This window comes from Mirounga leonina, unplaced genomic scaffold (assembly GCF_011800145.1).
Source record: "Mirounga leonina isolate KUSES-001 unplaced genomic scaffold, KU_Mleo_1.0 Mir_197, whole genome shotgun sequence".
NCBI classification, from domain to species: domain Eukaryota; kingdom Metazoa; phylum Chordata; class Mammalia; order Carnivora; family Phocidae; genus Mirounga; species Mirounga leonina.
In genome coordinates this window covers 11,523,408-11,536,071 of record NW_023270494.1, presented here as the reverse complement: position 1 = coordinate 11,536,071, position 12,664 = coordinate 11,523,408, and the positions used below count along the sequence as shown (strand labels likewise).

General features: G+C 43.5%; 1 protein-coding gene across 1 annotated transcript in view; it reads left to right on the top strand.

Moving 5' to 3' along the window:
* Nucleotides 1-11,464, top strand: part of GNA13 (G protein subunit alpha 13) — a 40,186-nt gene extending 28,722 nt beyond the window's left edge. The window contains exons 3-4 of the mRNA XM_035026201.1: nt 2,056-2,106; nt 7,314-11,464. Coding sequence (XP_034882092.1) covers nt 2,056-2,106; nt 7,314-7,886 — 624 coding nt within the window. The 3' untranslated portion in view covers nt 7,887-11,464. The remainder of the gene's footprint in view (nt 1-2,055; nt 2,107-7,313) is intronic.
* The last annotated feature ends 1,200 nt before the right edge of the window (nt 11,465-12,664 follow it).

Below are 12,664 nucleotides of genomic sequence, written 5' to 3'. Positions count from 1 at the left end.
CCCCCCCCACCTTAGCACAGGTCCAGGCATTGCCCCCCCCCCCCCGCAAGGTTGTTGTGTCCTCACTGTCGTGCACTTGTGGTTGTCATTTCTCATACAGCCCCACTGTCACTTAAGATTATCCCTAATTAAGCATTAAAAATTGTTTTAAATCCCGACCCTTGAGTCCACGTGGCTTTCCTGTTCTGTGTGATGGTCTGGGAGGCACATGGAAACACCCCTGCAGCGTTTGGACGCAGGGTGAAAAGCGCTTTTGCAACTGGTCGGATTGTGAGCTGAATCATGGAACACCGTTTTTACTCGAGAAACCAACCAACTTACTCAGACTTGGGCATTGGACAGACATTTTTTACGAAAAAAAGTGAAGTTAGCCTATCACTTCAAGGAAAATACGGGAGAGTATTTGTTGCCATTGGTAAAGCTTGAGCTTTGAAGTGAAAGTCAAAATTTTAGGAAAACTTGTTTTGGCCCACCACTGTGAGCTTGTCAGCTTCCCAATACTTAAGACTTCCGTGAGAGGTGAAAGAGACACTCATGACTACGATTTTCTTACTATGGTGTAATGAAACGTGCCAGCACTTGGAAGCTCTGCATTACTCAGTCACCCACCATGTTCCTATGACCGGGGCCTGGTGTTACAAAACAGTGGTCGGGTAAAAGATCCATTCTAAGTACAGGGTAAACCAGCGAGCTAACTTTTTTAAAACTACCACTTGTCAAGTTTTGGTATAGTAGCAAAAATATCTATAGTTGTCTGAAAATATTTTATTAAAATGCTCCCTTTGCAACTACATTTTTGTGAAAGGCCAGATTTTCTGTATATACTCAGCCAGGACAGCGTATAGTAGCAATTCAAATGCAGAAGCAAACGAGTATCTCACTGTCTTTTATCGAGCTATACTAAAATGTGTTAACATGTAATGGGTTTATTACTGATATTTTTAAATGAATTTTTAAATAAAATATTTTTTAAATTTCTTAGTTTTACTTTCTAATATGGTAAATATTAATAGCTATAACCCACATAAACAAGGTCTGTTTGGGATCCTCAAGAATCTTAAGATGTGTGAAGGGATTCTGAGACCAAAATAAATTGAGAAACTTCTGTAAGGTCTGTGACCCAGTGTGGTCCTGGAAGTCACCTGAACTGCAGAAAGTACTGGTCAGTTGCGCCCCCGCCCCCCAGCCCCCCAGCCTCAGATCAGAACCTGTAGTCAACCAAGATCTTCAGGTGATTTCTCCTACACATTAAAGAAGCACTGCCTCCAGGAAATTATGGAAGCAGCCACGGGTGGGGCGGGGGGCGGTGGGCACTGTGCTATGGTAATAGAAATCCAGCAGGAACAGAAAACACAGGGACAGCATCCTGGGAGAAAGACAGAGCCCTTGTTGCCCCAAATGGCTCCCCTCTTCTCTGTCTGTCCTCTGTTTAAGTATTTCCTCTTAGGAGTATATTCTAGATATTCGAAACTGACTGGAGGTTTAATAGAAATCTGGGCTCAGAGAGAGTAGGCTGGTCACTCAGGAAAAGACCTAAGGGAGACATGAAGCTTGCGTTATCCAGAATCTTCTGGAGCAAGGCGTGTCTGTCCAGGCAAGTGCCTGTTACTTACTGATTTTACAGTGTCCTCACCTCATCTCTGGTTTGCTCTTGTCACTAATGATAACCACCATTGGTATACACTTAAGGTAGAGAAATGTAGACAAAAAGAAGCCCCCTTAAATTGTATGTTTATCTCAAAAGCAATTTTCACCTTTTAATTACATCTTCCCTTTGGATACCTAGATCGTTTTGTCACTAGGCGTCCATGTAATCCTGTCCACACAGACGGTCGCTGGGGCACCGCCTCTGGAAGGCACTGGTGGAATTACCCAGCCTGTAGGGGCAGCAGCAGATACTGTGTACGTTCTTAGTGGGGTCGGTTGTCCGGTCTGAAATTTGTGACTAAGCGAACTGTGTTTAGATTAAGTGTACAGCCAGACAGTTTAATGTAAACTGCTGTAACAGTCTTAATTTCTAAGCCCTAATAACTATTTATTTTCTTCTTATTTTAGGGTGAATCTGTAAAATATTTCCTGGATAACTTGGATAAACTTGGAGAAGCAGTAAGTTGTTGTTTATGTTTATCGCCATTTGAAAGCAGTAGTCAGGATATTAGTGGGGAGGTTTAGAAAAATTATGTATTGAAATAGCTGTTGGCTTCTTCCTTTTTCCGAGGGGCAGTATTCCGACTCTTGCTGCTTCATTTTTTCTCCCTCTGTCATCCAGATCTCTGCCATTTCCCTGAGGAGTGCCCTGCCCACTAGTTCATGAACGTGAAACTGTTCAGAGAAAGAAGTTTATGTTTGAAAATCAGATTGCACATTATCTATTTTAGTTCAGGGTCTTCTGTGGTGGGGGGGTTTTTTTTTTTTTTTTTTTTGGTCAGCAGAAACAGAACACAGTGGGTTGATTGATTTCAAAACCTTTTAGCAAATGGTATTTTTCAGTTCAGAAAAGGCCTGCTGAAGAGACTCCACGAAGTAGGAGAAGGAGTCACCCTTGGAAGGAGAGTGGACGGTTTTCCTCTCGGCCGGCGCTGTGGCTGGCTCAGGCTGCCTGGGCCTCCTGCAGGCACGGCAACTGCTCTGTGTTCCGTGGGGTGGACGCAGGCCAAAGACTGGAAGAAGGCTTGCTGTGCTCAGAAAATGTTTGAATGTCACTGCCCTAGAGTCACGTGTTACCTTCTGGACTTACCGAAACATTATATGCCTCCTCTTAAAGCAGATTTCTGTAATACATGTTGATATAATCATACGGGTTCTTTGAAAGTCACTTTAAAAATAAAACCAAAAGAAAGCACAAAATGAAAAACCCATTGCAAGTAGGAAAGTGGCATACTGATATATCCAGGACATGTGAAAATGTACCTTCTTTTTGCAAGATAATTTTTACATTCTCTTATTTTGGATTTTGCTAAATTGTGCTTATCTCTAAGTCCTTAAACCAGTGTGTTTTTTCGCTTGCCTCTTTCCTAGACATGTGTATTCCAGAAGTTGGGATCTCCATATTAATGGATTTTTACTCACTCAGTCCACATCAGTGAAACTTTGTATTAAGACTTTATTTCATTGTCTCTTTTCCATCTGGTTAGACTGTGAGCCTTAAAAAAAAAGTTACATATAGGCCAAATGGAGAGAGCCCTAGTAAGAGTTATTTCATGTTTTCCCATCCAAACAGGGCTGCTTTGACCTGCTCTTCTCAATTTGCCTTTTCAGATAAGCTTTCCTTGAGCACACCATGCAAAGTAGGACCCTCCTCTTGTGTTCAGCATCAGCCCTTGCTTTTTTTCAAAGATCGCTGCTCTTTCTGCAGTTGGCTTATTTATTTATACGTTTACTCGTCTTTTACCTCCCTCTTGACATCAGAGCAAGGACCTCATCTCTTGACTGTGAAGAATTGAGTTCTTGAGGCCTAGTGACAATGCCTGGCATACAGTAGGCGCTCAGCAAAGGGGGAATGAATGACTCTTGAATGAATGACTCTAGGCCAACTCTAGGCAATCTGTACTAGCTGCTTAGAGTCTTAGGTTGAGAACAGTTCTGAGGCCACATCTGGAATAGAATGAAGAGTGCTGTGATCAGTAGGTGGGTGTAAAGGAGGGAAGAATAAATCTGGCTGTGCCACAGGTGGGCTGTTCCTTCTGTGCATGTCAGACAAGTCCCGGGATTGCATTTGCTTCTCCGTCTCTGACTGAAGTCGCGGGGCCACTGAAGCCCTGCTGTGTGCCCAGCCCCATGTGGAACAGCACAGGGGTGAACGACATGCGCTCTGCAGCCAGACCACCTGGGTCCCGAGCCCCGTTCCCTCACAGACCGGCTGTGTGTGACCACGGGCATCTCTGCACCTTAATTTCTTCACATCATGGGCATAGTAGGAGAGCTCATAGGGTTATGGGATGATTACATGAAATAAACCCCATGTCTTAGTCTGCTCAGGCTGCCATGACAAAACACCACAGACTGGGTGGCTTCGATAGTAGACATTTACTTCTCACGGTTCCGGTGGCTGGAAGTCTCAGATGAAGGTGCTAGCGTGGTCATTTTCTGGGGAGGACTTTCCTCCTGGCTTGCAGACTGTGGCCTTCTCTCTGGGGCTTCTTCCCACGGCTCTTGCTCAGCGCATACGCATGGAGAGACAGACCTCTCGTACCTTCTTAGAAGACCACCAAGGTTGTCTGATTAGGACCCTACCCTGTGCCCTCATTTCACCTTAGTTATTATGTTCTATAAAAAAGCCCTGACCCAAAATACAGTCACTTTAGGGTTAGGGCTCCAGCATATGGATTTTGGGGGGACATAGTTCAGTCCGTAGCACTCAGTAAGGTATTCAGAATAGTGCCTTGCATGTAGTAGTAAAGGCTCGTTAGCTGTTTTGTTCTTTGAACCCTGTTTTTAAGGAACTCATTCTAGTCAGAGACAAAATTATAACATACATAAAACAAGCAGAGGACATAAATGATACTCATCGTGAAGACAGTATTAGTCCATAGAATGGAGAGAAATGTTCTGGCCGGGAAAGTGGGAGCTAGCCCAGAAGAATAAGGAAATCTGAACTGTCTGAAGGGGGAGATGGAGTTAGATACGTGTAAAGAGGAGATGCGGCCCACCGAGATGGGGGACAGCTGGATGTGTTTAATATCAGGAGGCACATCCATCTGACAAAGGACCTGTGACGTTCTTGGCTCTAACTTACATAAACAGATTTCTAGAAGGCAGTTGCTTGGGTCTGGACGCATTGTTCATTGTAGTTGCACAATTGTGCAAGTGAATGGTCATGTAATGGTACCAAGATGTGCAGCTTTGGGCAGGTCTTGACGCTAGGCTCTGTGGCAAGCTGGGCAGCATAGAGCAGAGTCTGCCGGTTCCAGAAAACGAGGAGTAAAGCGGGTCATGAAAGCCAGTCAGCAAAGTTCGGATCGGATGCAGTGAGGAAGCTCCTCGTAGGTTCTGAGGTTATGATGTAGGAGCGGGGCGAGCGGGGAGCGGCCGGCGGGAGAGTCGGCCTCACAGCTAGACCGCGTGGGCGCACTATGCCCAGCCCGGTTCCCGAGCACTTCCCCCGTTGAACTCATTTGGCCCTCATGTCGCCCTTGTGAATGTTATTGTCTGTATCTCACAGATGAGGAAGTGGAGACACAGGAGATTTAAGTGACTTGGCCAGGGTCACACAGCTAGTCTGTGAAGCGCTGGCTCTGGACTTCACAGTTCTCGAATCACTGTTGTTCCGCCAGACCAGTTAGCACTTGATTACATTGTCCTGGATTGGGGGCTTCATAGGAATTAGCCTTCAGCTTCCTAACCAGACTGTGAGCCTCTAAGTGAGGCAGTTGGAACTTGTAATTTTTATGGAATTAGAAAATTAAAAAACAACAACTCAGGGCTGGCTTCTTCCTGCGGCAGCTGGTACATGTGTGCGTGGCGTTTCTGGAAAGCACTTGGGCTCTAAGTGTCCAGGGTTGTCAAAAGGTTCATAATCTCTTACCTCACAATCTTAGTCCTGGTTATTTCGTCTCAGGAAGTAGTCCAAAAAGGGCGGCGGGGGGAGAGTATGTGTGTGAGAATTTTAATTGCAGAATTTTTTTTTAAGTAAAAAATTGGAAACAACCTTAGTGAACACTAGTCAGGGAATGTTTATGTAAATTACAGTATGTTCATTCATTTGGCATATTTATGCTTCTTTGAAGTGAAATACAACTATATCAGCACGTGTAACAGTTCATGATGAAATGGTAAGCAAAAAAGTAGGGGCAGGCTAAAAATTGTGTGGATGTGCTGATGATAGGTCAAGTAGTTAAGTATGTGAACAAAGGCTAAAAGGAAGCCTGGAAACACCAACATGTTTTGTGAAGCCCTAGCGTTATTTAATAAGTGGCTGTGGATTTCAGGTAACTGAGACTGCCTACTTTTTTTTTTTTTTATTAACTCCATTATACCATTTTGAGGAGATAAATAATCATGTTGTAGTGAAATTTCAAAATTATATCACACTATTTGGAAAAGAATAAAATACAGCATTATAACCATCAGCATTGTTTTTAAAATCTTGCCTTGATTTAAAAAAAATATATTTTGACCTTGGCGATGAGCATTCAGAAGTTCTCATGTTCAGTATTGCCAAAGAGCTAAGTCAGAACGTTCTAGAAAAGCACTAGCCTGAGAAGAAAGGACCAGTTACACTGCATCCGGAAGTCCGCTGTCCGGGGTAGCCAGTGACTCGTGAGACTAGCAGCTTCTGTCTGTCCGGGGTCTCGGAGCTGACTGGTCCCGTTCCCAGAGAGGGGGCCTTCGCATAAGCTCTCCCTCTGCAGCAGGTCAGCCCGCTGTGGTCACCCTCGCTTCACGGGCCGAGGCGCTGACAGCGTGACTACTTGTGTCACAGGTGAGAAGGCGGGAGCACGGCTGCTTGGGCTGGACGCCGCAAGCAGACCGGGGAGGCGCCCCGAAGTAAAGTCAGTGCATTGGCTGGAGTCCAAGCAGCATTGCCCACGCAGGTGGTATGGCCGCGGCGATGATGTGGAGGGACCCTTGGGCGAGTTCCTAGTCGCGAAGGTGGGGCACAGGAAAGGAGCGTCTAGAATGAGCTAGAGAGAGGTAGGCAGAACCTTGCACTGGGAGCTGACCCTCAGGAATCGGCATTTCAGCCCTCCTTGCTTTTCACAGCGAGGCAGGGAGCAGGTGGTCGAGCGAGGAGTAGGGTCTCTGGCCGGAGCGGAGGGTGGGTCTGGGAGGAGTGACAGTAAAGGTAGATACATGGCGGTGGGCGGGATGAGGGGACACCTGGTAGGGAAGACTTCAATCTGCAGATCCTGCAGGAGTGAAAAACATAGCCTGTTGAGCCAGTCTTCCTGCCCTAACATTTTAATCTGTCTTGGCGTTTTGTAATGAGAATAATAGTACTGATGCTTTAATGTAGCAAGGAGGAGTCATCAAAAAGATAAGTTTGTGGGATGCTTGGGTGGCACCGTCGGTTAAGCGTCTGACCTCTGCTCAGGTCATGATCTCTGATCTCCGGTTCCTGGGATCAAGCCCTGTTCACGTCTGTGTCTGCTTCTTCCGGGCTCTCTGCTCAGCGGGGGGTCTGCTTGTCCCTCTCCCCTTCCCCTTGCTCATGCTGGCACGCTCTCTCTCAAATAAATAAATAAAATCTTTTAAAAATATATATATAAAAAGATAAGTTTGTTTGCATATCCATTCACTCAACCAGCTAGTTCATTAGCAACTTTACTTACTTCTGGGTTACCAAGTGTAAAGCAGTTTTTTTTCTTTTCCAGGATTACATTCCATCACAACAAGATATTCTGCTTGCCAGGAGACCCACCAAAGGCATTCATGAGTACGACTTTGAAATTAAAAATGTTCCTTTCAAAATGGTTGATGTGGGTGGTCAAAGATCAGAGAGAAAACGATGGTTTGAATGCTTCGACAGCGTGACGTCAATACTTTTCCTTGTTTCGTCAAGTGAGTTTGACCAGGTGCTCATGGAAGACCGACTGACCAATCGCCTCACAGAATCTCTGAACATTTTTGAAACAATCGTCAATAACCGGGTTTTCAGCAATGTCTCCATTATTCTCTTCTTGAACAAGACAGATTTGCTTGAGGAGAAAGTGCAAATTGTGAGCATCAAAGACTATTTCTTAGAATTTGAAGGGGATCCCCACTGCTTAAGAGACGTCCAAAAATTCCTGGTGGAATGTTTCCGGAACAAACGCCGGGACCAGCAGCAGAAGCCTTTGTACCACCACTTCACCACTGCCATCAACACGGAGAACATCCGCCTCGTTTTCCGCGACGTGAAGGATACCATTCTTCACGACAACCTCAAGCAGCTCATGCTACAGTGATGTACAAAAGACTGGCCGTTTTAATACCTTTTGTCCTTTTGATTGTTTTCGTTTGTTTTGTTTTTTAAAATAGCAGTTTACAACAGGAAGTAGAAAAATCTTGATTCTAAGTTTAACTTCTTGGAAATCTTAGTCCTCCTCCTGCCGACTTTGGTTTGTGGCCGAAAGCTGCTGAATAACACATCGCCGATACCTGTTGACGTTCAGCCTTTGATCTGCTTCACTGTGGCTTCCCTTTGAGGGGGTTGTAGTTTCCTGCCAAGCCTCTGACTAGGTAGAGTTCAGGCTTCAGCTTCTCCCACTTCTCAAACTGAATTCTGTAGTGCCAGGTATGGAAGGTGTCCTCGAGTCTTTATTGGTATGAGGTTAAGGATACTCAGTTCTAAAACAAGCAAGATCCCTTTTGTCTGCCTTGTGCATGGCGGCGACACTTGTCCTAGCTTTATGGTGACCTTGTTTGAAAGGGCTATTGGGAAAAAGTTTGATCTGAGGACTGGCATTCTGTAGCTTGACACAGATTTAGCCTTCGTGTTTTTTTAATTGCTTACATCGCGCCAGTTGTTTAGTTTTAAAATTTCTGTGGTTTCTGAAGGTAATGTTCTTAGTGTTTTACAGTTTACATAAGGATTCCTGGTCTGACGCTAATGGAGGTTCACAAATGGTACGGGGCAGGGGGACGGGGGCAAGAGACAAGCCAAGGCCCTACAAGAGTGTTGGATGCAAAATAATCAGTGGAATATAATGGGCCCTTTCATATTTAAGTCTCATGTAATAAATGTGCCATATGTGAAACATTCTGGCCATAGCAGCAACTGTAAAGATCGCAGGTCACTTGATAACAGAGCTTTCTGAATAAACATACCCTTTCCAGGCTGTGACGTGCTTTACGCTCACACTTGCGTGCCCTGCCTCGGGGGACTCGGGTCCTGGCTGCGGAGAAGCACTGTTGTACATCACAGACATCTTTCTTTCGTTCCCGTCTGTTCCCATCAACTCCAGCTGTGGCATTTCTGGGAGCTTTTGTTTAGTTGGAGTTTGCCAAGAGCAGTGTTTTCCTGTCAAACGACCCAGGAAGACATTATTTGAGATTCCTGTTTGTTCTTGGTGTCTCCCTAAAAGATACATGTACATGTTTATATCATTATTGCTTACGAAATTCTGGCTTTATTGAGGTACATTTTGAATGTCTTGAGGATACTTCTAAGAATAAGTAGTAATTTTTTTTAGCTCACACCGAAAGATGATTACATTTGACCTCTCCTCACCACTTAGACGAGACGAGAGCGTACCCTTGAAGACAAGTATGGTAATAGTGACCTCCTCAGAGGGGCTGGTTTGCAGTACTGAGGATACTGCCTTCTGGGTTGGGTGTGGTGTGAGACCGGGACTGGAGAAGCAAATGCCCAAGGCTGGTGACAGTTGGGAAAATCGGACAGCTTTTCTCCTTTTCCTGAAAATTGTGATTAAGACTGTGATATCTGTCACTTTACTGTAGAGCTGTGTTCTCAGGTATTCTGTTGGCTAGAAAGTCCTTGAAAGATTGGTCAACATTATGGATCACGCAGCCTTTCCAAGACCGTGGCTCTTGGTCTGTTTGCTGTCTAGTGTGAGAGTAGGGCTTTTCAAGGAGCTAACCAGGGATTGTTCTTAACCATTCCTGACTTTTCTTGCATTTGAAGTTCCACCATCATTTTATCCATAGTAACTTCCAGTGTGTCCATGCCTTGGTCATCCTCGAGCTACAGACACGTTAGCCCAGCATCATAATGCAAGTCTTCATAGTATATAGCTCATGCATGTTTGAATAGTTCTACATCCAGTGCTTCTTGCCAAAAAGAATATAGTGTTTAAATTCACAGAATTAGAATAACTTCAGTGCTAGTGAATATCTGAATAGGCGCACAGTAACATTCAAACTTTTTGCTGGAGAGTCTACACGTGAATTGTGCAAATAGTTTAATTGAATGGCCCAAACCATTGAACTCCAGTGAAGGCTAAAGTAAGTTCCCTGTACAAAGGGGAAACTTAGTCTTATTTAAGTTATATTTAAGATCTGTGATAGAAACCATAAATACTGCCTGACAAAGCAGCAATCACCAAGTTATCCCGTTTTGACTACCACCAAGAGATGTTAAAACACCAAATAGACACGGTATTATTTTGGGTATTTGTGATTTTCTTTCCTGATGTTTGTGATGTCTCCGATGTCTCAGTGTTCTTTTAAAATAAAATCTAGACTATATTTTAAGGCAGCAGAGTACTTCTACTTAACGGCCGACTTGTTGAGACAGTGGAAGTGTGAGTCTCAGTCTGAAGACTTTAGCTCACATTTTTTATAGACTGTACTTTAAAACCATTTGAAGGAGTCTTCATACCTGTATTATGAAAACTAGGTCCTTTTGAAATACCAGTATATGAAGAAGGAGATGAAATTTAGTGAACCAAATTAAAAAGGTGCTCATTGCTTTCACTATGCCAGTTTCCCCTCATCTCTAAAAAAGTGGTTTAAAGTTCTTTGGTCTGTTTGCTTTTTTAAGTCTTAATGATTATGATTTGGAACAAAATGTGCCTCATTCTCTAGTACATTGTATTCCTGAATCCAAATGTCTTCTCATTGAATTCTTAAGAAATGTCACAAAAGTGCCCTCAGTGGCCTTGAAGAAATATATAATATACAGAGTTGCCTTATAAAACAAAGAACACCACAAATTTGGGCCTTGATTTTCATAGGGAAAAGGTTTTGCCAAGTGTTTTCTGAGGCTCCACATCATGTAAGGCCTACCTCTGCCACTTAAATACTGTTTTTTTTAATAACCCGAACCGTTGCTTTCTGCCAAACGCCGTATGACGTGGCCGTCTTCACTTCAGTGTTACGGTCTGGCGCGGGCACTTGGTAGCCGGAGAGCGGCCGCCGCTGGAGAAGGTGAGGAGGATGACAAAGCTCACCCATTGCGTGTTTTGTTTTCTTTGAAGTTGCACCGACGCATCTTACCTGGTGAAGATCCTCTGGTTAATCTCTTAAGTTGAGGTGGTTTAGGGAAATCCTTTTTCGGCTGGTGGCAGTGGTTGGTTTAAAGTAGAAGGAAGTAAGTGTATGTCAATACCAGAAATGATTAGAAGTATTGATTTAGATGCAACAGAAATCATGCGCCCTGTCATTTTTTTGTAAGAGAGAATGAGTAAATCTGAACTTCCAGTGTGTACCCAAGTACTTGTATTTATGCTTTTGATAAAAATGTATTTTCTGCCTTAGTACACATATCCGGTTATGCCTTATTTATGTGAAGAATGAAGTTACCAAGTCATGTTCTGTTACGTTCTGAAATTCAGATCACCGTTCGAGAAAGCCTCAAATTGGTGCTTTCATTATGTAATGATCCATTTAGACAAAACCCCACACCAAGCCATTTGAAACAGGTCTCTCTCCATTGCAATTTGTAGCAATGTTATTTCTGTCTGTGTAATAAGAAGGCTAAAAAATCAGTGTTAACTCTTAATTTCTTATTTGAATCCATGAAATCATGCCTGTAAAGCTCAAACATTTGTAACAAACTCCCCAATAAATCTAGAGAAAGTCACTCTGTTACCTTTTTATTGCTTTTAGTTTAATTGAAGGAATCAGGCACAGAAAGTCTGCATGTGTCTTTTTCAGTCGGAAGTGTGACTTCTCTTTCTGGGTTACTTTATGTCGCTTTCCCATCGTTTCCGCACGTTCGGTTCCATCCGTCGCTTATGCACGGGGTGTGCCGCTTGCCTGTAAGGACTGATTTTCTCTTATTGTTGGGATGCAGGCTGGCCTTTCAGCCTAGCAAAGCATGAGGACCCGGGGCAGGCGGGGGTGGGGATTGTACGAGAGCGGGTGTGTATGAGTCTCCACATTCCAGGTAAGGCAAATGGTATGATACATAGCCATTATCTCATGGTACGAGGTTAGGGCTTAATAACTTTATACTAGATATTGAAGTATAAGTTGACACCTGAACATTTTAAACAGGTTGGACTTTATGGCTTTTTCAAGTCCCATCAAGGCCATGTTAGCCTTAGGCTGGTGAGTGATTATTAACAGCATTTGAAGTACAGTGTTTTTAGCACTAGCATTCTTGTGTCTGTACTTGAATGTATAGTTAGCATGTAAGTGAATATGTTCATTCTTGTGGCATCCAGGTCTAACCATCTGATTTCAAATGCCAGAGCTCCTAGGGAACAAAAAGAGTGAATGACGGGGCAGTATTTTTTGGGTTGATGGGAGGTTTGGGGACCTATCCAGATCTGCTGTTGATAAAAAAATTTTCCAGGTCAAAGTATGGTAGGACCCACTGTGCATACATTTTCAATCTGTGGATGTCGTGGTAGAAATATGCTACTTACTGGGTATCTGATTTGGGTTTGTATTTAGAAAGCTTGTTTATGGTATTTCTTGCCATAATAAGTGATGCATCTGTCCTCATTTATTCCCATATGATGGTACCAAAGGGGAACAAAGAGGGGGCGGGTAAAGATTAACTCTTGGAAAGTACATGTAACAGTGCAACAAACTATACCATTTACTCTCTCTTTGCCTCTTACTTGAAAGCAGAATGGCAACATGTATTAAATGGCTTTTCTGTACCACTCTACCTGAGAGCTCATTTACCACAAGACGCCTTATCAAAAAGTGTATTTTGTAACAACCTCACAGCTACTGTACCCAACAAAACGTGATTTGTATTAGCTTTGTATAAAAGTATTTGTGGCTTAGGATTTTTTTATACGTATTATATCTTTTTATAACTTTCCAG